Source organism: Notamacropus eugenii, chromosome 3 (genome assembly GCF_028372415.1).
Source record: "Notamacropus eugenii isolate mMacEug1 chromosome 3, mMacEug1.pri_v2, whole genome shotgun sequence".
Lineage (NCBI taxonomy): Eukaryota > Metazoa > Chordata > Mammalia > Diprotodontia > Macropodidae > Notamacropus > Notamacropus eugenii.
In genome coordinates this window covers 474,224,857-474,248,965 of record NC_092874.1, presented here as the reverse complement: position 1 = coordinate 474,248,965, position 24,109 = coordinate 474,224,857, and the positions used below count along the sequence as shown (strand labels likewise).

General features: G+C 45.8%; 1 protein-coding gene across 3 annotated transcripts in view; it reads right to left on the bottom strand.

Annotated features, from left to right (window-relative positions):
* IL17RD (interleukin 17 receptor D) overlaps window positions 1-24,109 on the bottom strand; it is an 82,600-nt gene that overhangs the window by 19,829 nt on the left and 38,662 nt on the right. For all 3 annotated transcript variants that reach the window (XM_072598993.1, XM_072598994.1, XM_072598995.1), the window contains exons 2-8: window positions 11,413-11,470; window positions 9,399-9,524; window positions 4,150-4,268; window positions 3,316-3,436; window positions 1,571-1,615; window positions 1,311-1,462; window positions 395-460 (exon numbers count right to left, since the gene is read on the bottom strand). In XM_072598993.1, the coding sequence (XP_072455094.1) occupies window positions 395-460; window positions 1,311-1,462; window positions 1,571-1,615; window positions 3,316-3,436; window positions 4,150-4,268; window positions 9,399-9,524; window positions 11,413-11,470 (687 nt within the window). The remainder of the gene's footprint in view (window positions 1-394; window positions 461-1,310; window positions 1,463-1,570; window positions 1,616-3,315; window positions 3,437-4,149; window positions 4,269-9,398; window positions 9,525-11,412; window positions 11,471-24,109) is intronic.

Below are 24,109 nucleotides of genomic sequence, written 5' to 3'. Positions count from 1 at the left end.
TTAGTTGTTTTCAATTGTGTCAGACTCTTTGTGACCCTTTATGGGATTTTCTTTGGAAATAAAATGGTTTGACATTTCCTTCTCCTCATTTTATCCACTTATAATTGTAAAATTAAAGCGATCCAATTTGGCCCTAGAGAAGAGACCAAAGACACCTTCCATTCCACCTTCAGACCTCTCACGTAGGATGCTTAGATTGGCTTCATTTTTTTCATTTTCATTTACAAAAATATCTTTAATATAAGGGAGGGCTCTCTGGGAGGCAGTGCAGTGACAGATGAGTTCAATGGGAAAGGAAGTTGACAAAGCAGAAGAGAGCAAGAAATATGTATTTTTAAAAGATTAAACCCATTAGTCTTCTTGGACTCCAATGAACAGTTTCAGCAATTTTTACCTCAATTATATAATCCCCTGGAGAGACATTCTGAAGAGTGCAGCTGGTTATCTCTGTATTTTGTTCCTGCAATATAATAAAAATATATATTTAAAAAATTTACCTTCGTAAATTTCTCTGGATCCGTAAGGCCCATCCCTCCCTGAGCTCACAGCCAACACTGTTGGGGGGGCGGGCACCTCCAGATTTCTCTTTGGAAGAAGAACCAAACAAGTGTGTTCACCTCAGGTTGTTAAAAGGTCATTTTGGCTGAGCTGCCACATCTGGTCACCTGTGGGTCCAATGTCTGGAAACAGTCAATTCTAAAGAATGTCCTTACTTGAAGCCAAGGGAAGACCACTGAGCAATGAAGAGGCCTTGGGGGGCCCTTTGGGGACCATAGTGAAGTTTTATCACTTAATGAGGCCTCCATTCAGGGCCATCTGCTTGGAAGATGAAAAATAGAAAGGAGACACAGCCTCTCAGTCTGTGGCTTCCTCCAAAGCTGTTCACAGGAGGGCTTCTCAGTTGCAAGTGCTGTCCTGTGCCTTTGCATATATCTGAAGACTGCCCCCTTCCCCAAAACGTTAGCCTCCTGAAGGCAGGGACTGTTCCATTTTTGGATCCCCAAAGTGCCAAGTAAGTGCTGAGTAAATGCCTTTGCTGGTGCTCAGCCATTTCAGTCATGTTTAACTCTTTGTGATCCCATTTGGGGTTTTCTTGGCAAAGATGCCAGAGTGGTTTGTCATTTCCTTCTCCAGCTCATTTTACAGGTGAGGAAACTGAGGTAAACAAGGTTAAGTGACTCGTCACACAGCTAGTAAGTGTCTGAGGCCAGATTTGAACCCAGGAAGATGAGTCCTCCTGACTCCAGGCCCAGCACTTTATCCACGATGGATAAAGCCACCCCAACAAATGCTTAGTTAATTCCACTTACCTGCCGGCACGTCTTTCGTTTAAAGGGACCTTGGTGCTTGAGCTTGTAGTGAAGATAGTAAAAGCGAAACCCAAAATTATGGGGAGCGTGGTCGAAGGACACCTGCATATTCAGACCCTGCTGGGTAATGTTGAGGTTCCTGGGCTTCCAGACTGCAGAGAGGGAAGGGAGAGAATGAGCCCCTGGACAACAGCCGCCAGGCCCCAGTGGATGAATTTCTGCACATGGGCAGGCCCGGGGCTGTGAGCAGTTTTACTTACAAGGTTTACAGGCCAGGTTGTCTGGCTGGAGCAGCAATTCACATGCTAGCAAGAGAAAATTGAAAAAAAAATCAATCAATCATTTCCCTGTTACCTGTGCCTCTGCAGATAGTTGAGGATTCACCTGTCTATTTCCATGATATAGACTGCCCCCCTCCCCAAAACGTTAGCCTCCTGAAGGCAGGGACTGTTCCATTTTTGTATCCCCAAAGCGCCAAGTAAGTGCTAAGTAAATGCCTTTGCTGGTGCTCAGTCATTTCAGTCATGTTTAACCATTTGTGATCCCATTTGGGGTTTTCTTGGCAAAGATGCCAGAGCGGTTTGTCATTTCCTTCTCCAGATCATTTTACAGATGAGGAAACTGAGGTAAACAAGGTTAAGTGACTCACCCAGGGTCACATAGATAGTGCACTGTGCATGTGAAAGCAAACTGCATTCATTCATTCATTCAACATTTGAGTGTATTGCTGTGCGAGGCTTTGCAGAGGACACAAAGACCTTAGAGCATATTTTTCCCCTCAAGGATCTGATCATCTTTAGGGAGAAGCACATGGAATAATGAGCATAATAAGATTGAATAATATGGAACGGGAAGCGTGCAGTAGGGGGTAAAACTGCTGAGCCTGGAGTCCGCAAGGCCTGAGTCCAAACCACACCTCTGATGTGATCTGTGTGACCCTGGGCAAGTCACCTCAGCTCTGGAGGCCTCTGACACAGCTAGGTGGTACCATAGTATGTGGAGCGCTGGACACTTACAAGCTGTGTGACCCTGGGCAAGTCACCTCAGCTCTGGAGGCCTCTGACACAGCTAGGTGGTACCATAGTGCATGGAGCACCAGGCACTTACAAGCTGTGTGACCTGGGCAAGTCACTTCTGAGAGGGTGGGCCTTCTCCAGGGTAATGCAGCTGGTAAGTGTCTGATGCTGAATTTGAACTCAGGTCTTTCTGACTCCAGGGCCAGAGCTCTATCCACTGCACCACCTAGCTGCCTGAGCTGAGTTTTTTTGTTTTCGTTTTGCTATTTTTTGCCCTCTTCTGTATCCTCAGCACTTAGCACACTGCGAAAAAACATGGGCACTACATAAATGCTTGCCAACTAAACTTGAGGAAACTCTCCAAAGCAGATAGTGACTCAGAATTTAAGAATGTTGGCTGAGGCGCTAAGTCAAGTGACTTGCTAGTCCAGAGAGTCGGTGTGTCAGAGACCAGACTTTCTGAACCCAAAGCCAGCTCTCTACCAACTCCCCTCCATCCATTCCTTCATTCCTTCATTCCCATGGAGGGGCAGGGTGTGATTTGGACGGGTAATTTAAATGGTATAAGGAGAACCCATGTAGAAACCTACTCTATAGAGCCATATAACTATAAGTATTTATAATCTATAACTTAGAGTCTAAGGGCTTCCTCGGACAACTCCCAACCCATCCACATTCACTCTTTTGTCAAGAGAAAGCAATGTTTCCACTTTTCCCCTCCCAATAAGAACAGCCCAGCTGAACCGCCTTCACCAAGGCAGAACCCCCACCTCAGATGGAAGAGTGGGGAGGTTCCTTCATTAGCTCACTGGTTCCTGGCCCCCTACTCTTTGCTATGAGCTCTTTGCCTTAGAACAGAGACCCCATCTCCATCTTCACTTTTGGGGATCAGTCTTGAATACAAGCTTGTTCACCAGAGTGCTTCATGGGGGTAGTGGGGGGAGTTATTGCTGGATATCCTCTGGATAGTGGGGGCAGGCTGTACTTACGTCGAGTCCGGAAGAAGAAGGGGTGGTAATTACTTTCATTTTTAATGGAAGGAAAGGGGACGATCTTGACAAAGTAGTCGGTTTCAAATTTCATATTCAGAAAAGGCTGAGATTCCATGCCCTGAAAGAAGGCAGAGAGAGCAGGCTGGGTGAGCTGGCTCAACGCGTGATCTGGCCAGGGTTCGCTTGGACCCATCCCAGGGAGCTAAGAACAGATGACCGCCATGGGCCATCTGTACCCCCCAGACAGGGAGGAAGGAAGAGGCCTTTCTGTTTTCCAGGCCAATTTCTGGTCTCCATCCTAAATACCTCTCAACAAATCAAGCCAGGCACCAATGCTGCTTTTAGTTGGGGGAAATAACATGCATCAATTACTGACATTTTAGTTCAAATTATCCAATACACAGCCTCTCCTCTCTCCCCAAATCATCCTGGAAATTTTTACATATGGGAGAAATATAAATTGCGTTTACTTGGAGAAGTGGCAAACAAAAAGACCACAAGTCCTCAGACCAAAGTCATTTCTTGGGCAGTGGGAAGGGTCTCACTCTTCAGGTGAGGTACCTTCCTGTTTTAACCAATTATTCTCGCTACCCAGGTGCTAATCTCTACAGAGGGATATGAGCCTCCTCCAAATTCAGCACCCTGGTCAAAAGCTTCAGTTGCCTCACCCTTGTGAGAGCTCTGTTGATCACTGTCGTACAGTGTGTGCCCAGGAGCACAGAGGCAGCTCACTCGGCTGCTTTAATTCCTTCTTCCCAGATGGGCTGATGGGGCTCCATAGACCTGGCCCTTCTCTTCACAAAACCAAGCTGTCACTATTAAGCAACTTACGGTTCTTTTAAAACTACTGTTGAGTTGCTTGGGGTCCTTCAAGAGCATCTGCTGGCACTGGCGGCCCTCCGACTTCAGCTCCTCCAGGATCACCCGGAATCCTTTTAGGAACTCGATGCCTGTGGGAAAACCAAGGGCACCTGTTAAAAGCAAAACTGATTACTTATGAGCACGAGTCCTGCCCTGGCCCAAGCAGCTCTTACCTCTCACACATCACAGTTAAAGGAACAGTAGAACAGGGGAAGGAGGGATGTAGATGGGAAGAATAGGAGAGGAAGAGAGGGCCAGGGGAAAGGGGAAAGGGAAAAGGGAAAAGGACTGGGCTTGTAGGCAGGAAGACCCAGCTGTATCTCTGACACCCTAGCTGTGTGGGCCTGGCCTTATCCTCTCCAAGCTTCAGTTTTCCTATCTATGAAATAATCATAGCTAGCTATTAGTTTAAAAATAAACATTGGCTATTATCATAAAACAATTCTTTGCCTTGCCAAGGGGGCAGTTAACTTCTCCTAATTCTCTGGTCACAAGCCTGTATCCTTCCCCCTAACCAGCCATCTCACCATGTGCCCCCAGGGGGCCCCATCACCACCAATTCCAAGAAAACAATTCCAAGCCAAGGACAACTGACATGGCAGACTCTGGTCTCTCAACAGTCCTGGGAGGTTGGGAGTGTAAGGACTGAGGTTCTCATTTTACAGATGAGAAAAGTGAGAATCAGCAACGTAAAACTTGAAGTAATCTGAGATACCACCAAGCCGACTTCCAGCCCTAACTTACAGATGAGTAACTGAGATGCACGAAGATAGTGACTTGCTCAAGGTCAGGGGGATAGAAGTGGCAGATTCAAATCTAGACAATCCATAATGAGGAAATCGAGATTGGTGTGAAAGCTGCATACGCCTTTCCCTTTCTCTCCCCTCCAAAAGCATGTGCCTTTTTCTTTCTGGACCCCATCTCCCCCCCACCGTTATTAATGTTAATACTAATGTTAATGACGCTATTTTTTTAAATATTGAAATGTTTCCCTTTGTTTCTATTTTAGTATTAAGAACATTACTTTAAAAATAGCGTTTGGACAATAGGATTCAGCTTGACATGGTTGACAATTCGATAAACATTTATCAATCTGTGAACTGGTGATTAGGTTTCTAGAACCCAAGATGAATTGACGTGGGGTGATAATAATAGTCAGCATTCATACAGCACTTGAAGGCCTAGAAAACATTTGAATATATTGTCTTGTTTGATCCTCACAGCAACCCTGAGGTAGGTGACATCATTTGCACTTTACAGATGAGGAAACTGAGGCACAGGGAAGTTAAGTGACTTGCTCAGTCACACAATTAGTAAGTGACTGAGGTCACATTTGAACTCGGGTTGTCCTGACCCCAGGACTAGTGCTCTGTCCAGCATGTTATCTAACTGCCTATGTGATTTTTACACGGTGGTTTTTCTTCTATAATGCTTCATGAAAAAGACATTCAGAAGTCACCTGGGCCTTGTTCTTAACAGACCACTCAGAGGACCCCAAGTGTAGGATGCTGAGCTACAGGGGCCGGTCATTGTCACCTGAGCTCCCTTGGCATACCCCCCCCCCCCCACGTGCTTCTCCAAGTATCCCCACCAAGGTGAACAAACACATCAGGCTTTGTGTCCTAGAGACACCCAATCCCAGCCCAACAAGCTCCGCTATATCCCTGAAGAAGTAGTCCTTCACTCCACTCTGAATATGCACCCCCTTAGCTTAGTGGGGGTCCTGAGTCCTCCAAGACTATGACTTCACAGTATACACTGGCAGGTCTGATCAAGCCTGGAGAGACTTCCAGGTTGGACCAGGCAACGGGCTCCATTCATTTCCAAAGAATTATCATGTGTATCCATCTAGCTCCCAAATATATTGAGGTGTCAGAGAGACCCAGTCCCAGAAAGGTGGTCCCTGGGGAATGGATTTTCTTGGGGGAGAGGAGTCACAGTAACTCAAAAAGCCACTCAAAATTTCCATTGGGTGGAAGGAATGCCTAGATGGATATAATCACAGCTCCTCAAAGTATAAGAAAAGAAGCAAGGGGTTCAGGTTCGCACACATTCCCAGGAAAACAAACCAGCTGAACCTGTGTGCACATCTCGAGAGGCAGGCAGGCATAGGGTTTTTATTTCCTGCAAAAGTAATTGTATAGCATGCAAATTAACTAGGGTGAGAATGAGATAGGAAAGGCCCTTTTCTTCCCTTTATCATGTTCTGTCAAGTTCTCCAATCCTAGGATGACTGATCGAAAGAACTCAGACACAGAGAAAGATGCTCCTTTGGAGGTCCAGATGCTCATTTTACACATGGGGAAACTGAGGCCCAGAGAGATTAAAGTATTTTGTCTAAGGTCATGAGGGTAGGAACTAACAGAGCTGGCATTTCAACCCAGATCCCCTCACTCTGCTTCCCATTGGGCCACGCCAACTCCCAGTGGGTACAATGCACAGTCCCTGTGCCAGTAAGGGGAAGGGATGCCACATTTCCATCCTCCCTTTGTGGGGTTTAATCACAGGATCACAGATTAGGAGATGGAAAGGATTTTAGAAGGGTCCAACTCCCTCATTCTATCAACAAGGAAATTGAGACTGAGCAGCTAAATACCCTGCCCGAGGGCTACAAAGGGCCTGAGGGGGGATCTGAACTATCACTGTCCATTCCATTTAAGTCTCTGAACCTACAGTCTGTGACCTTGTTTTAAGAAATATTTAGGTCCCTATATCTGGATAGAATTGGTTTCCTTTGTAACCCTATATATTTCATGCATATAATGATAATAATAACAACTACGTGTACTGTACTTCTATCTCGTTTGATCCTCACAACAAGCCTTCAAGGTAGGTGCTATTATTATCCTCATTTTAGAGACTATGAAACTGAGGCAGAGAGAGATTCCATCCCTTGCCCGGGGTCACAGAGCCAGGAAAAGTATCTGAGGCTTGATCTGAGCTCAGGTTTTCCCAACTCCAGGCCCCTTACTCTATCCACTGAGCAACCCAGGTGCCGTTTTAAACATCCTGAGAAGGGGTCCATAGGCTGCCAAAGGGCTCTGTGACGTCAAAAAGCTCAACCCCCCATTCCAGAACTCCATAAAGGAATCTGTGTTTATATGTAAGTGTGTACATGTGTCCTGAGCTTATATGGGGGAAAAAAAACAATGAGAAGTAGATATGAATGGCTGTCTGTCCAGCAACACCATTATCGGGGGTACCCTGGCTATATCCCACTGCAGAATGGATTGAGCACTGGGCTTGGAGTCAGGAGACCCCACTTTGTATCCCAAAACAGATATTAGCTAGCTCCGTAGTCATGGATGGTCATTCTACCCCTTGCAGCCTCAGTTTCCTCATCTGTAAAATGGGGGAAATATCATGAGCACTGTCTACCTCACAGAGTTGGTGGATAGAAAGCAATCTGCAAACCTTGGAGTGCTGGTGAAATTTAAGCTCTTATTATCTGGAAGAAAACAACATTGTCCTGTTGTATCTAAAGAGAGAGACTTTAAAGTTTTGGTAACTAACTGTGTCAGAGCAGAATGAGATTGCCACTCATGAGCAGTTGTCAGGTAAGGCTGGATTGACCCCTTATTGGGAATTCTGTGGAGGGGATTTTTCCTCAGGTGAGTTGAATTAAGTGGCCTCAAAGACCTCTTGCTAGTCTGAGACTCTGTGAAGGAAGGACCCTAAAGGTTACTGGTAATACCAAACCATGTACATTTCATAACAAAATGGAGCTCATCTTCCCAGTCAAGAGCCTAATTTCAAGCCAAGCTGCCAAGGCATTTTCCAAGCCATTTCCAATCCCCATGTAAATATTCCTAAAAACTCCAAGTAATTTTCTTTATTGTTTTTAAGAGACCATATAGTGCTGTACATGCATCCATACCCACCATAACCCTTTCTGAGCAACGTTGGTAAAATCAATAGACATTCATAAAACAGCGTTTCAAAAAAACGTGTGGCCCTTCCTCCCCAGGATTCATTCAACAAGCTCACCCACATCTTCCTTTATTGACCACAACTGCGATGAGCCAACTCACAATGAAATGAGACATATGAACCCCTTTAATGACTTGGAATGATACCAATGAGCTCCTTCCTTTATGCTTCAGTACTAAACTTGGACAAGTGGCCTGTGAGAAGTATCGGAGCCAGCATGGTGATGTGGTAGCCAAGAGCCAACGCCCTCTAGACTTTCATTAATCGAGGCCTAGTGGCCAGGATCAAGGAGGTGAGAAGGCCATTGTACACTGGACAGGTCTCATGCTTAGTGCCTCACCTCCATCCTGGGAACTGGGCTTGGGGAAGGACACTGATAAACTGGGAACTTTTCAAATTAGGACAATGATGGGCTTGGAGTGAAATCAAATCAAACAATCCCTTCATTAAGCTTGTTAATAACTATGTGTCAGGCATGGAAATGAAACGGTCCAGGAGACAACATGTACATACAGAAGTAAATTTACAATAAAATATAAACCAAACAACACCGTGGTTTAAAAAGGGCACTATTCTTCAGCTTAGTGGCTGGACAGAGCCTCTGGGGATGTTTAGCCAGCAAAGATGACAGGCTGTGGGCGGGACTGATAACAATCTTCAGGAATGTGAAGGGCAGGAAAAGGGATTGATTAGCCTGACTCCAGAGGGAAGAACTGGCAAAAAGGCAAATTCAGACCTAGTCCAGTGCCTGGCACACAGTAGGTGATTAATAAATGCCTACTGGCTGCCTGACTTGATAAAAGAAAGCTTCTTAACAACTAGCACCATTCAAAAGTGGAATGGGTGGTCTTGAAAGATGGCGGGCTTCTTCTCAATGGATGTCTTTAAGCCAAGGCTGGATGATCATTAAAGTCTGGTGTACTATGAAAGAGATTCATCTCCAAGGCTGGGATTGGACATGAGAGCAGCTGAGATTCTGTGATCATTTTCAGGGCAATGGACCAACAGACCTAAGTAGAGAGCCCCATCACCGAGAGAGGTATTCCACTTCCTAGTGAGACTCATGATCTCAGCCAGATGGCCTTAACTCACAAGGACTTCCTTCTACTGCTCTCTCAAAAGAGTCAAGGAACTAGGTTCTAATACTAAGGGATTCTTGGGAAAGAGACAGTTTCATGGACACAATTTGGCTTATCACATCGTCATCTCCCTACTGATCCATCCCCTGACATTATCAACCAAGGTCATATGGGCAAAACAGGTGACCAATGAGGGTTTCCTCCACTTACCTAGAGCACCCGCTGTCCACAGCACGGTGACGGCCACCTGGTCATAGCAGGCATACTGGCTGATGGTGATATTTTGCACATCAGCAATCACATGTTTTCCCACTGGATTCAAGTAAGTTGTACAGTCTAAGAAAGTAGAGAATGAGAACAGTTAAAATTGAAAACGGCATCTCATGGACGCTTTTAATCTTATTTGGACAGGCCGCCACCTACACACGGATGTGAACCCTCCCCCTGAAGAAAACAATAAAAAAGTGAAGCAGAAACAATGGAAATGTGACTGCCTCTGAATATGTATTCAGTACTCTGTACCTGTGGTCCCCCTCCTCTTTACAGAGAGGAAAGAACAATGTTTTATGATCATTTCACCAGTACTGGGGCCACTACAGTTATTCAGACTTCAGCTTCCTTTGGCAGCTATTTTCATTTACATGATTGCGGTCCTTGTATACGCTACTGAGAACAATTAAAATTTTTAAAAATTCCCCAGATTCATTTTACTTAAATCCTACAAAACCATGGCTAAGGAAGGGGCATCTCTGAAGGTGGGCAACTCTGCCAGACTTAAAAACATGTGTTTCCAATGCCCAACTATGACATCATGAGTATAACATGGAGGGAAATTGTATATGGGGGGGCGTTAGTGTTATGGACCCCTTGGGGTTTCCATTACCACCCCTAGAGGGAGGGGATGGGCAGGACTGGGTGGGGCAGCTGGGAAGAGGGCCAATGCTGAGAGGTTCTCATGGGCTCCGTCTGGGTTTCTCAGTGTGGAGTGTTAAGTTTTTATGACTAATACTTTACTGGAGTAGTGATTATTCACACTGACTCCCCCCTCCCCAGTTTTCCATCTCACAGAGCAGACAAAAACAGCTGGATTTCATGGGCTTTTCTTTGGGGAAGAAATCTGGGGACTGAGCCAAGTAAGTGAACATGGGAAGCCAGGGGCTAGCTAGCAAGTCTTAAGAATGCATGGCTCCTCGACCTGTTTGCAAAAGGGGATATTCTGGGAAAGTGTTAACTAATAATAATAGCTAACATTTAATTATCCCTTTAGGGTTTGCAAAGTACTTCACATTTGTTATCTCAACTGACCCTCACAATAATCCTGAGGAAGGGAACATTATCCCCATTTTACAGATGAAGAAACTAAGGCAGAGAGATGGTAGGTGACTTGTCTAGGATCACACAGCTAGTAAGACCTTCACTTATGTGGCTAAAACCTGGCTCAGCTACTCAGACCACCTGCTGGTACAGGACCAGGGAGACCAGAGAAAAGCTTCCAACCATAAGTTAGATTTGCTTCAGAATTGGAAGACACAATAAGGAAACTGGGGCCTGGAAGGATATGTGACTTGTCCAAGAACACACAGGAGCAAGTGGCAAAGCCAAGTCATGATTTAAACCCACTTCAAGACCCAATCTTTTCACTACACCTTGAAGGCAACATTCTTGAGGCCTGTGGGCAACCGATGGGGTTATTAACTCACTGCCTATTTTGTGTGTCCAGTCAAGCTCCTTAAACTTTCACTGACTTAACGTTAAGAAATCATCTAGAAGGAGAAACTGAAGCACAGAGATTTAGCTAAGCTTCCATACTCTGAGTGGTGAAGGACACCATGAACCCTGAAGCACAGGTGCACCTTCTAGAAAGCTCACCATTTTTTACTCTTCACCTCAGTCCTACTCACACGGGCCCTTTGCCAAGAATGTCATCTTCAAAGTGACTGACAGAACCACGGTTGGTTAATGTCTACGGTCAGAAAGGAGTAGTTAGGGCTCCAGTCCTGAGTTCAAATTCAGCCTCAAACACTTACTAGCTGGGTGGCTTACCCAACTTACCCTCACTTATCACTTACCCTCATTTGCCTCAGCTTCTTCATCTGTAAAATGATCTGGAGAAGGAAATGGTAAACTACTTCAAATGGGGTCAATATGACTGAAAAATGACTGGACAACACCATCACTAGGTTTAACATTATTTTATGTTTTAGAAGTCACACTGGTTACTTACTGTCATATTTAAAGGTAACGTTGGGCAGACCACTGTTCCTGCTGACTGGGACAACTCCCTATGGAAGAAGAAAAGGAGAGATTATGCCACTGAGTAGAATGAAGGAGCTTGTGAGGTCCAGTTTCTCCCTGAAGCACCAGAACCCCAGCCCCACAGGCATCTTGGCTCAGCTCACACCACAACCACAATCCCCTTCCATACCACACCCAGGAAGTGGACTCTACCAGAGCCTCTGAGGGGCCCCTCCCAGGCAGCCCCATCACCTGTTGGAAACCTCAGCCTCCTAGCAGATTGTCCCCAACATCCAGCCCAAATAACCCTTTGAAACGTCCCCTGATGCTCCCTGTTCCATCCCATGGGTCAAAGGGAATGAATCTCATTTTCAACACAACACATCCTTTCCAATCATTACTTGAAGACGACTTGCATATTTTTCCATCTCTAATTCCCTCCATCCCCAGGTTAAGCACCCCCAGTTTCTTCTGGCCTTTGCCCATCGATCAAGCAATTACCTCCCATGTGCCGAAGACTGTGTGTATCTTGGAGGCTACGAGGCCAGAAATTAAACTATCCCTGCCATCAAGACACTCAGAGTCCATTAGAGGAGACAACACGCACATATATTAAGTATATTTAACACATATATGAAGGTAATACAAGGGGACTTGGGGATCAGCAAAAGTTTTATGTAGTCTAAGGGTGTGTATGCCATGGAGCCTTTCCCAGAAGGTTTACAAATAATCGAAGGAAATGCTAAATTTCTGTTAGAGATCAGTGAAAAGGAAGATGTTATTCTCCTCCCATACATAGTAGCCACACAGCTATGGAGTCTGTGGAACCCAAGTTAAGGAAGCCTTGATGCAGGTAGCACCTTCTTGGAGTCTAGCTTGACACAGAACTGGAGACTGTGGCTCCCCCCCAAACTGTGAGTCCTCATTGGGAACCACTCCTCTAACCGTGCCCCCTCTCCCCTTGCCAAACTGCCCTCTGGGATCTATCATTCGCATCCGTTCCCTGCCAGGCTACAGAACCTTGCTCGCTCCCCAGTGGTCTGGGAGCAGCCCCTCCTTCTGGGTCTGCCAGTTAAAACAACAGTCTCCCCCAGACGCTTGGAGAATGGCGGTGGGGAGCAGTTCCAGCTGGAACAAATTTCACATCCTGCTCTGGTAGGAAACTTTTTCCCCAGACAACCTGGTTCGTAAAGAAACCATCAAAGCCACAACAGAGAGGAGGTTCCCCAAAGCCAAAAATACAGGTTTCTCATTCCAAAGGATAACGACCAAGAAAAGGAATAAACCAGTGCATTTAATGAGAAAATATTTCATTGCTTCCATGGCCTGGCCTTGCTTAGCACACACGCGATGGGTCCTCAAATCAAAATCAAGGCTTCCAAGGGCTGCACTCAAGCCTCCAGGCAACGCACCCAGGTCTGCATTTCTGCTTTAATAGGGACAACAACTCCAGCAGATTTCCCCTGTAATTAGAGTCTGCCCCACAGTGGAGGGGCTTAAGCCTCCTGTGGAATATCCTGTTCCTCAACATACCCAAGTCATATTCTCAGTAATCCCCTTCCATAGGAATGGCATCTAAAGATTCACGCTTCCTCTAACGTGGATAAATGCCTCTGAGGGCATTTCTCTCCAGGCCCCTCCAAGCTTGGGGAGCCCTCAAGAAAGAGAGGAAGGAAAACCACGGAAAAACCGAGCCAAGGGCACGGCTCATTTCCACTCCACTGGGGAAGGGCTGGCAACAACGTGTTTAACATGCAACTGGTCAGGGGAGGAAGAGTACACACATTTCTAACGTGAGCCCCCACCCTAGGACGGCGGGCCAAGAAACTGGAGTTATCTTGATGCTAGCAGTTTGTAGTGAAATTGTATCCTGGAGCTCAGATACCCAACTCTGATTTCTGCAACACACACAGACATCTGGATGGCCCAGCTGCAGAGAAAGAAAACACAGGGCTCTAACAAGGGGAATGGGAGGGTGGGTGGGTGAAGAACAGACACCATCATCATCGCTATCACCAGAGCTGACACCTAGAGTGCATTTTCAGGTTTGCCAAAAGCTTTCCACACATTATCTCACGCAGGATCCCAGAAGGCAACATGGCACACCAGAAACAAGGATCTCCTAATGACCTTTCCTTGGGTCCTGGCTTAGTGGGTAGAGTACTAGACTTGGAAATAAGGAAGACCTGGATTCAAATCTCACCTCAAGACACCCTGGGCAAGTCACCTAACTTCTCTGTGCCTCAGTTTCCTCATCTGTAAAATGAGATGGAGAAGGAAATGGCAAACCACTCCAGCTTCTTTGCCAAAAAACCCCAAAAGGGGTGGTGAAGAGTCAGACACAACTGAAACAACTAAATCGTTAGGACGTTTTGATTTGTATCAAACACAAAACGTAGAAGTGAATTATGTCAGGCCACAGCTTAGAGCAAGGACATTTCATTCCCTGGGAGAGCAATGAAGGGGCTGTTGTTTTCAGCCCCTCCTCCTTTTGGAGCTGGGGGAAAAGGTCATGCCTAGGTCTTAGAATTCTACCCCAATCCCCTTCTTTACAAGGTGAAAGTGTTCTCATTGGCAAGCCCTGGAACGCAGCCAGGTCCTGACAACGGGCAGCTGGCCAGGCCCTTGCTGCGCTCAGACTCTAGACAGTTTCAATGGGTTCACGTCCAAACTGGCAAAGAGATTCCTTTTCCCATTTCTCAAGCCCTGGGTGGGGGCCAGAGTTCAACAGAAAAGTGACCCCCCAGGCAGAAGTTTTGAGGGCCAATGGCTTGAGGATGGTGACTTTCTGAGAACAGATTCAGCAGAATTGAGGGCTTGGCATCACCTGTCCAATGGCTCCCTAACAGGCTGCAATCCACCTGTTTGTCCTTGAGGGGACAATTCTACCAGGTCTGATGCCTAGGAGTGGCGGACTCTTCCACTGACCATAGTGGATGGAAAGCCGGGTCTGTCTGAGCTCCCCAGAAGAGTGAAAGCATGGGGTGGAAAGAAGGGAAGTCCAAGGGGCTTATGCCACATGGCTTTGATCTGTGAGTAATACAGGTGTCAAGGTTCAAGGGGAAAAGGGCCAGGATCAGGGGCCCGAAGAACAGAGAAAGTGCCTAAGGGGAGTGGCATGACCCAGAGGACTGAGCACTGGGCTTGGATGCAGGAAGATGCAGGCTCCAACCCTGCCCCAGAAACTCTCATTGTGACCATGGGCAAGGTACGCCTGCAAATCTCAGCTTCCTCATCCGTAAAATGAGAATAGTAACACCATTACCTACCTCCCAGCGCTGTTTTAAAACTCAAATAAGATAATACATGGAATACATGCACAGTCACTTAATCTCACCTGCCAAACAAGCGGGTGGTACAAGATGACTTTAAAGGTCCTCTCCAACCATGAACTTAAAGTGCTCTACTGATGCTGCTGAGGGAGGATGGAAGGGAGCCCAGACTCGTGATCTCATTGGAGGATGGTGCTCCTTCATCTCTGTTTGGTCTTAGAAAGCTGTCTGGAGGACTCACACAATCACAGGCAGAATGTGTCAGATTTGGGATTTGAACCCATGACTTTCTGACCCAAAACTTTCTGCCTTGCCTCTCCTATCAGAGGACATTAGTTTTGAGCTAGAAGGCGCTTTAGAGCTCATTAAACCTCAATTTATAGATAAGGAAACCGAGGCAGAGAAAGGTTAAGTGTCTTGGTCAGGGTCACAACCAGCGAGGCGCTTCAGGGCTCCTCAGGAAAAAGCAGCCTCCAACCCCAAAATGTTATTTTCCTTTTACGTCTATTATTTTAAACTTGAAATGTATTTTCCCCATGGAGATGTAGCTGTATTCCCAGGCCATTATGGAGACCCTGTCATTTGCCTGGACTATGGGGGCAGTGGTTGGTGACTTCTGATAAAAAGGTGGTGGGAGGATGAGACCAATGAGGAATGGTAATGCCTTCCCTGATCATGTGTCTGAAACATGATGCAGGATCATCAATCAAACCTCATCCCATTCCTAATTGGGAAGGAATTAAAACACCTAGAAGAAGCCTGAAATGTAATGCATCTCTGGGGATTTTGAGATCTTGGTAGGAAAAAAAGGTTTGGAGAGAACAGTAAGTACAGTCCTCCAGCTAGGGGCTCTCCAAAGGGCACCGATTTCAAGAAGGATGGGAGAGAATACTGACAATGTAGCAGAAAGTGATGTGGATGAGAAAGAAAGGGAAAAACATAGAACCAATGTGGCTACATAGGGAGCTCTCTGAGGAGCTCTGCCTGCATGCAGATATTCTTTTTTAAACAAAGAGGAAAGGGACAATTAGATGGTACAGTGGATAGAGCACCTGCCCTGGATTTAAGAGGACCCGAGTTCAAATGTAGCCTCAGACTATTACTAGCTATATGACCTGGACAAGTCACTCCACACTGATTGCCTCCAAAACCAATTAAAATCAAAGCAGGAGGAAAGACGTACAAGTAAGGGCAAATTTAAGAGTGGCAGGAACATGTGAGAGGAGCACAAGGTGGTGAAACACGTCTCCTCCTCTTGGCTGAGAGATGATGGCCTGTGGGTACAGAATGGAGCAGGCCTCGCCATCAGGCATGGGGACGGGGAGGTTCCCTTGGTCTCAATGGATCTCTTTGTTGTAGCGGAGGGTGCTCTGGGGGAGGGCAAAATTGCTGGGAACCGAAAGCAATGGAAAAAAGCATCCACCTTCCTTTTTTTCTCTTCAAAGAACAGGGTCAGGAAAGCTCACACCCAGTATAAGCTAAAACTTGTGGGGAAAATGCTAAGGAAACAAAAGGGCCTTTAGAAATGATATGTAGGAGAAGATGAGCCAGACCTAGCCCAATGCTTTGGGCAAACCAGAAGAAAAGATAACAGAAAGTTCTTAACCCATGCTTGCCTCCCATCTCCCCTCTAAGGAGCATGACACCCAGATATTAGCTCATTACAAAAAACATTTACAATCTTTAGATTTGCACAGAAATAAGACTGGCTGCCTTCCCAAGTAGTGAGCTCCCCATTGCTGGGATACTCAAACAGAGGCTGGCTCCATAGCATCCAGGAGGAGGGTGACAGAAGGAATTCTGGGCAGAATGACTTCCAAGGCCCCTCCCACCACTGAAATTCTGTAATTCTATGACTTAAGAGTCCCTGATCTTCATTTGTAGGGAGAGTTTCCCCATCGAAAGCTCCTAATACCAGAGTAATCACAGGTTTGGTCCAAATAATTTATAACCACTTTCCCAACTCCCTTGGATGACTCACTGAATGCTTATTTGGTTCTAGCCATTTAGGGCGTTGTAAAAGAAACACATGCTACAGGTCCTTCACCTCTAGGACCTTGTCATTGAATTGAAGAGAGAACATTCACAATAACTAAGTTTACAGAGTTACTTAATAAGCTGTGCAAAGTTATTTACATGTTATCTCCCTTGGCCTCAGTTTCCCCATCTGTAAAATGAGGGGGAGGCTGGATGGCTTTTGAGTTCCCTTTGAGCTCTGGATCTAGGAGCCTGATCCGACTTGGGTCTCACAAAAAGCCTACAAGGCAAGTACTAGGGACGTCACTTCCCTTTTTACAGATGAGGAAACTGAGGATCAGGTTTCCTGATCCAATGTCAAGTGTTCCTCCCATTACCAGGCACATAAGCTGCCTGACAGCACGGACTCTTCTATTTTTTTTATTTTGTATCTGTATACTTGGTACCTAGAACTTAGTAGGTACCTAAAAAATGCTTGTTCCTTAATAAATACTGGGAAGGGTCAAAATGAGTAACAGAAAAATAAAAAATAAGCTAATAATAAGTAGATCAGACAGTAGAGTCATGTGGCTGGTCCCAGGTCTCACATCTGCATCATCCAAGCACAGTCCAGGGTCTCCTCCGCTGTCCAGCCCCTCCCCACCTCCTCCCCACCACGCCTTCTGTTCGCAGAAGGTCCCCTCCAGGATCTAGGTCCCACTCCATCCTTTGCCCTGGCATTGCTGCACTGCCCTTGGCATCATAAAGACAAAGGTCTCCGATTTCTGAAACTCTGGAATTGTTTTTCAAGTACACTGGGAAAGAAGGCACAGCTTCAAGAGCCTTCCTTTGAAAGATGAGCCCATGGATACCCTGGGGGAAGGAGGGAACATTCCTCCCAACTGCCCCTGCTTGTGGCTAGGAGACTTCAGAGCCCCAGTGCCAAAAGCTTTATAGGCAATCACTGAAGAGCAGGGACATCTCCAGTGCCAAAATTCAATGGTGCAAGACAAGGTTCTTCTTCAAAGGTGAAGCAAGAACTGACTGATCCCCTTCCTGTGCATTTGATGCATTTGGTCCTAGGGTAGAAGGAGTTGTGACCTCTGTGAAACGACAGCACAGGAGCGCTGGGGGAGCAGGGATGGGCACATGGCCAGCACAGGGTAGGGGAAGGACCAGCTCATCAGCTGGGAATGTTAACAGGTCAGTAAGACTGGCTAATCTCAGGAAGCGAGTAGCTGGGGCAGCCTCTGCTTTCATCTGTCTTCTCCAGAGGTATCTGGATGGTGCAGTGGATTGAGCATAGGACCTGGAGTCAGGAAAAGCTAAGTTCGAATCCAGCCTCAGACTCTTACTGTGTATCACTGGGCAAGTCACTTCACCTCTCTCCATCTCAGTTCCCTCATCTGTAAAATAGGGATATTAATAATAGTTCCCAGAGTTACAATGAGCATCAAATGACACACTCTGTTAAGCCCTTTGCAAACATTAAAATACCATATAAATGGTAGATGTTACCATTATTTGCCATCATTATCCTTGAGAGGGCTAAGTCATAGAGGGTTGGGAATTGTCTGATGAAATTCCGTTCAGTCCTATCTGACTCCCTTTGGGGTTTCGTTCTATGAAGTTTGGATTCAGTTAAAGGGCCGTACTTGAGGACCTGGAGGGCACAGGTTCTCCACCCCTGCTCTAGAGTATCTTCCAACTCTTCCCGTCTTCTTCCATATGGTAATTATGATATTGTGAAGCTAAAACAGGGTTGCAACCGAGCCTGGAATTAACTTTAGTTTACTTGTCAAACTTTTTTGGTGGCTTTTTGTGGGCTAGTTTCTAATCATCTGTGAGAGGCAGTGGGGCATGGTGGAGAAAGAGATGGCCTCAAATCCGGAAGGATCTGGGTCAAGACCTACCTCTAACCCCAGTTGGCTGTGAGACCCTGGGGAAGTAACTGTCTACCATTATTAGCTGGAGGCCTTGGTAGAGTGAGCTTGCATGCCAGGAGCTTCCTCTACCCAAGGAATCACAAGGCCAGTTTCCTTGCCCATCATCTGAAGTAGCGTATTCTCCCCCTACCCCTATCTGCCCCCTTTGTAACAACAATAAAAAAAAAATAACAGTTCAGCAAAACTAACTGTGTTATTATGGACAACATTCCTTACCACTAACCACCCAACTTCTTTCTCCTGAGACTTGAGAAAGACGATGTTCACTTTACTGTTGGGATTTCACCGGTGGAACTCCTGGTCAGAACATTCCCTCTCCTCACTCAGCTCAGCTGATTCTGCCACTTAGAGTCGTCTGCCCAGGGTCACACTCTCTGCATGTGCCAAAGGGAAGACCTGAATCCAAGTCCTTCTGGTACTGCGGCCAGCTCTCTATCCACTTCCAACTTGATTTTTTCATTTTTATTGCTGTCTTATTTTCACACCATGGTCATTTCTGAATGAACAACCCCCATTCCCTTCTCTCAACATGAGCCTTTCCTTGTAACAAGGGAAAACAGTTAAGTAAACCCAACCAGAACAGTGACTAAATCTAATAGGGTATACAGCACTCTACACCCACAGTCTCCCACTCTTCTATTAAAAAGACAGAGGTTCTTTCTTATCTACTCCAGGAGTAAGACTGGCCAATAATATAATTACTCAGCATTGGACTTTTTACTCACCATCATCTTTTTTGTTTACTTAATTCTCGTCATCGCACCATTAACCATATTGGACCCCACTGTCCTCTTAGGATGGAAATCAGTCCCGGGAAGAAGTAGAAATGAGTCACTTTTGTAACGGGGACAGAGATTCTTATCCCTACTTAACAGATGGGGAAACTGAGGCTCCAAATGTTAGGTTTCCCTGTTAATCCACTTCAAGTTCCCAAAATCTGAGGCCGGAGTATGAAATGTGATCAAGGTCAGCCAGCACTCATAAAATAATACAACACTCAGTCAGTCAGTATAATGACCTATAAACAAGAAACCAGGTTTCATTTTCACAAGTCCCACATTAAGAACCCGAAAGACCGGCTTAGCATCAGTGGAGATTTGCTGGCTTGGTAACAGAGCCCACAGCCCAAGGAGGCTGAAATTGGACTATTTACCAAACCTAGTCAAACAATGCCCACAAACAGAGCACAGCCTAATAAAATTCCCTTTTCAGGAAACATTCCCAAGCTTTTAGCAACCTAGCGGCTCTGATATTTAATTAGCCAACAATTAAGAAGCCTTGTTTGTCATGTCTAACTTAAGAACGATAAATATGAGCACCATGGCCTCCGGGTCCCGCATTCTTACTTAATTGATCCCGAACATCTGCTGAACAGGCTGCTTTTAATTTGTTCCAAGCTCAACTAAGCAGCTAGCCTCTGCTGCCTGGAGCTTCGCTATAAAATGCCTTTGGTCTGCACACTCCTAGGAACAGACGGAAACAGTGAATGAGGAAACATAATGGAGAAAACATCTTTTAGTAGTAAAGAAAAAAAGATAAACTTTAAGTGTTCTAAAGTAACAAAATTCAAAGTAAAGAAACGCAACACACCATCTTCTGGTCTTCCAACCAGATGGGGAAAAGCAAAAGCCTTAAGCAAGGGGGCCAAGTTATGGGGTGACTGCACAAAGGGCCGCCAAAGCCCCTGACCTGGAGAGACAACAGAAGAGGAGCTAGAGAAAGGGAAAGACTGATGTCTGTCTAAGGAGCCCTTAGGCACTGATTTCACCAAAGTACTTCTAACTGTCCTGCTGACTTAACTTAACTGTGACTGTCGCTAGCACCTGTAACTTTTGGTAACTCCGGCTTCTTAGCCGCATTCTGAAATAATTACATTGTAGCCTTGTTTTGATGTGGAAGGCAGACTAAGGAACAAAACGGGGCATTGCAGCTTTGTTAACAATATGAACTGCGCTTCCCTTCACTAGAGGAAGCTTGCAAAATTTCAGCTTACTTATTTTAGTCATAGAAACTTCAGTTCAAGAGACGTTCATTCATATTCTCCAGGGAAAAGTTTCATTTATGTCACTAGAGCCCCAAAAGCAGAGATTAGAAAAGAAAGCTCTCTGCTCACAGGGTCAATAAATGGACAAGCCTTGATTCAGCACCTACTATGTGGCAGACGTTGTACTAAGTAGGGATACAAAGAAAAAGCAAAAGGTCCTGCCCTCGAACGGGAAAGAGAACACGGACCTACAGAAAGGCAGAATTTCTAATATACAGCATGGGGGATGGGGTGGGGAGTTCAATCTGTTCTTGCGGAGGGAGGACCTACCCGGGATCAGGCAGCATGGGAAGGTGTGGACAGGAGGGAGGAGACACTAGTGGCGACCTTGGGTAAACTCTCTCTCTAACAAAGCATCCGGTTCCCCCTCTCTAAAATGAAGCTGGTAATTGTAGCTCACATATATTCCAAGCTTTAAGACTTGCAAAACCTGTTACAGACATTAGCTTCCTTGATCCTCAAAACTACTCTAAGAGAAAGGTTCTATTACCATCATTAGTAGAGTATATGGCACACAGTAAGTGCTTAATAAATGTTTTATTGACTGACTGACTGATCTCCACTTAATAGACAAAAAACCTAGCCTGAGAAGCCAGGCAACATGCCCGGCTTCCCAATACTTTGAAGTACTGCAGTGGTAGATTTCAAACCTAGGTCTTACTGATGTCAAAATGTACTTTAAGCTTTTCCTACCCCTTCCCTCCTCCAAGCCTTCAGGAACTATAGACATGTAGCTTGTTATCATTATTGTTAGGAGATATTCTGGTCAGGGAAAAAACACAGGCTGCACAGCATGGAGGTCATTTTACTAGCCTGGGGCTCTCCTCTTTATGAATACACAGGTTAAGCAAGGCACGCAGACAACCTGTGGCTCCAACCCATTTCAGATTTCCCTTTGACATGTTGGTCATTAAAAGTGCAACTTTACAAGAAGTTTTCTAACGCTGGGTCGTTCGCTCTTTTATGAAGGAGAGCAGGACCCATCTGGCGATTACCATGTCTGTCCCTGGGACCTACGGATCTTTGGCTAATTAGAGAGATCTGGTCAGGAAGGTAGGAAATCACTGCCCCCAGAGGCCAGCAGCCTTGTGCATCTGACCAAATCTGTAATCACAATTCATCTCTCATGTGTTGCTAATCAGCACACACATGGTACCGATTTCATGGTCCCCAAAGCAAAGCTGAAGGGACAATTGTTTGGGATTTCTACCATCCAGGAGAAGGACGCCTGTTGACCATACAGCTCTTATAGACTCAAGGGCTTTCTAGATGGCGTCTAGGCCTCAAGTCCCTATTTTCCAAGCTCAAAAAAATCTGAATAGTTAAACTTAGGTCTGTATCCTGATTCAAATATAGGACATTGACACAGATTGGATTTGTATAGAGGGATGATTTCCCAGAGGATATTAACATGTTCAATATGTGTTGGCATTGTAAAAAAAAATTTCCCCAAATTCATCATTTTTAAATGCCTATTTCTGGAGTAGGCACTTGAAGTAACAATAGCCACTGATATTCCTCTGGAGCTTGGGAATTTACAGACTAGCTCAGCCACCCTGTGTCATCTGAGGTCCCTAACAATTCTGTGAGATGGGCATCAAGGTGATCATGGAATCTGGGGCTGGAGCTATCAAGGACCTGGAAGGGAGGCATCTATTCCAACCCCATAGTTTTAAAGAAGCAGGATCAAACACCAGGAAAGAGAAGATGGCTTGTCCAAGGTCATGGCAATGTGAAGATTCAAACCAAGGTTATATGACTTCGTATCTACTAATTTTTTCAAAACTATGAGTTTAACAATCCTCAGCAAACACTACCATTTCCAATATATAAAGGACAAGAAAGAGAACTGTATAAGAAACCAGAGTTTTCCACTCCACCATATGGAGAAACTGAGTTTCCGAGCTAATGAGTGGCTTGCTCAGGGTTCTGTAGCCAGTGTGAGCCCAGATGAAAACCCACATCTTCTAGGCACCAAGTCCAGTCTTTTCTGGTCCCTGACTTCCCTGTTCTGTAGCCCTTGCCCTTGGACAGTGGGCATACAACAAGACCTTGAGATACCCTCCCACACGTACAGACAAATGGGACACGGCTGATCTCCCTTCCCTCCCCTGCAATCACCCTCCAGCCCCCTTGGCAGCCTTTCTCTCTCTCCCACGTGGGACAACCTGGGCCCTGATGCCATTTCCAGCAGGCCTCAGAGTACACACATGTCCATAGGACCCATCCTACAATGAGAAGGGATTGTTTCTAGGTCTCAGAGCTTTAAAAAGTGAGCTATAAAATGGACCTGGAGAGCCAGAGCCAAGCTGTGCTCACTGACGCACACACGCAGCTTCCATCAATGTTAATCAGAAACGTATGTGAGCACACAGAGTGTTTCCCAAGCGAGAGCCTTCGTGTAGGAACAAACCATCACATCCGATCCTTGGTTGCTTTTTTTTAAAGGCACAGAACTAGTCAGACACAAATGGACCAGGTTCCAGTAAATAGAAGAGAGAAAGAAAAAATAGAAGGAAGAGAAGTGGGGGGTGGGGGGAAGCCCCACAAGAAAACAGGCCAACAAGGTAACATCAATTACAGACAGGAGGGCTTTGCAGTCAGGGGCCCAGGTAAAAAGCATTTGTTAGACAAGCCTAGTTTGGTATCTTTAGGAGAGAGCAAAATAATGATTAGACAAGAGAGGAAAACTTAAGGCTATAAACCCCATCGTTAGGACTAAGCTGGGAGGAAATGTCAGGATCAAAACATGAGCGCTAATAAAAAGCCTGCAGACCACACAGAAGGAAGGGGCGAGTGGAATTGTTCTGACTTCAAATACAGTGAGGCACGGCCCGGGAACAGGATATCCAAAGACTGGATCACATCTGGAATTGTGCTTTTAGAACACAAAATGCCTTTGAGAAATTGCAGGGGGATGGGGAAGGGGGGGGGGGGGGCTTTGATGTTACCATGGGAACAAACTCACTCCAGCAAAAGCTATCTTCTGAGTCAGGTGTAAGACATGAGCTTCCTCCAAGATGGATTTTATGAATCTGAGAGTTACCAAAGGGTGCGGGGGAGAAGAGGGGTAGTGAAGCTGGCCACAGCCTTTGGGTGGCCTGCTGGAACTACCAGACCCCCAACGGACAGCATGGCCAGAGGATGCCCAACACACAGTTGGTCTAGAGCTAAGTCTTCAAAATATTAACGGGAGAATTGGCCCAGTGTTAGACCAAAGCACTGGCACCCTTTGAGACAGAGGCACTTCATCCAGTACAATTTATTAAGCACCTACTATGGACCACAGACAATGGAGAGCCAAGGACAAAAATGGAAGGTGGCCCTTGACTTCAAGGGGCTTTCTATTCTAATCCTCCCCCTGAAAGATTCCTGGGATTGCAGCAACTGGCCTGAAAGTCAATTCATCCTGTGTAAAGTCTAGGCCAAGATGGACAGAGACACTCTAGAGAGATGATCAGACAGAAA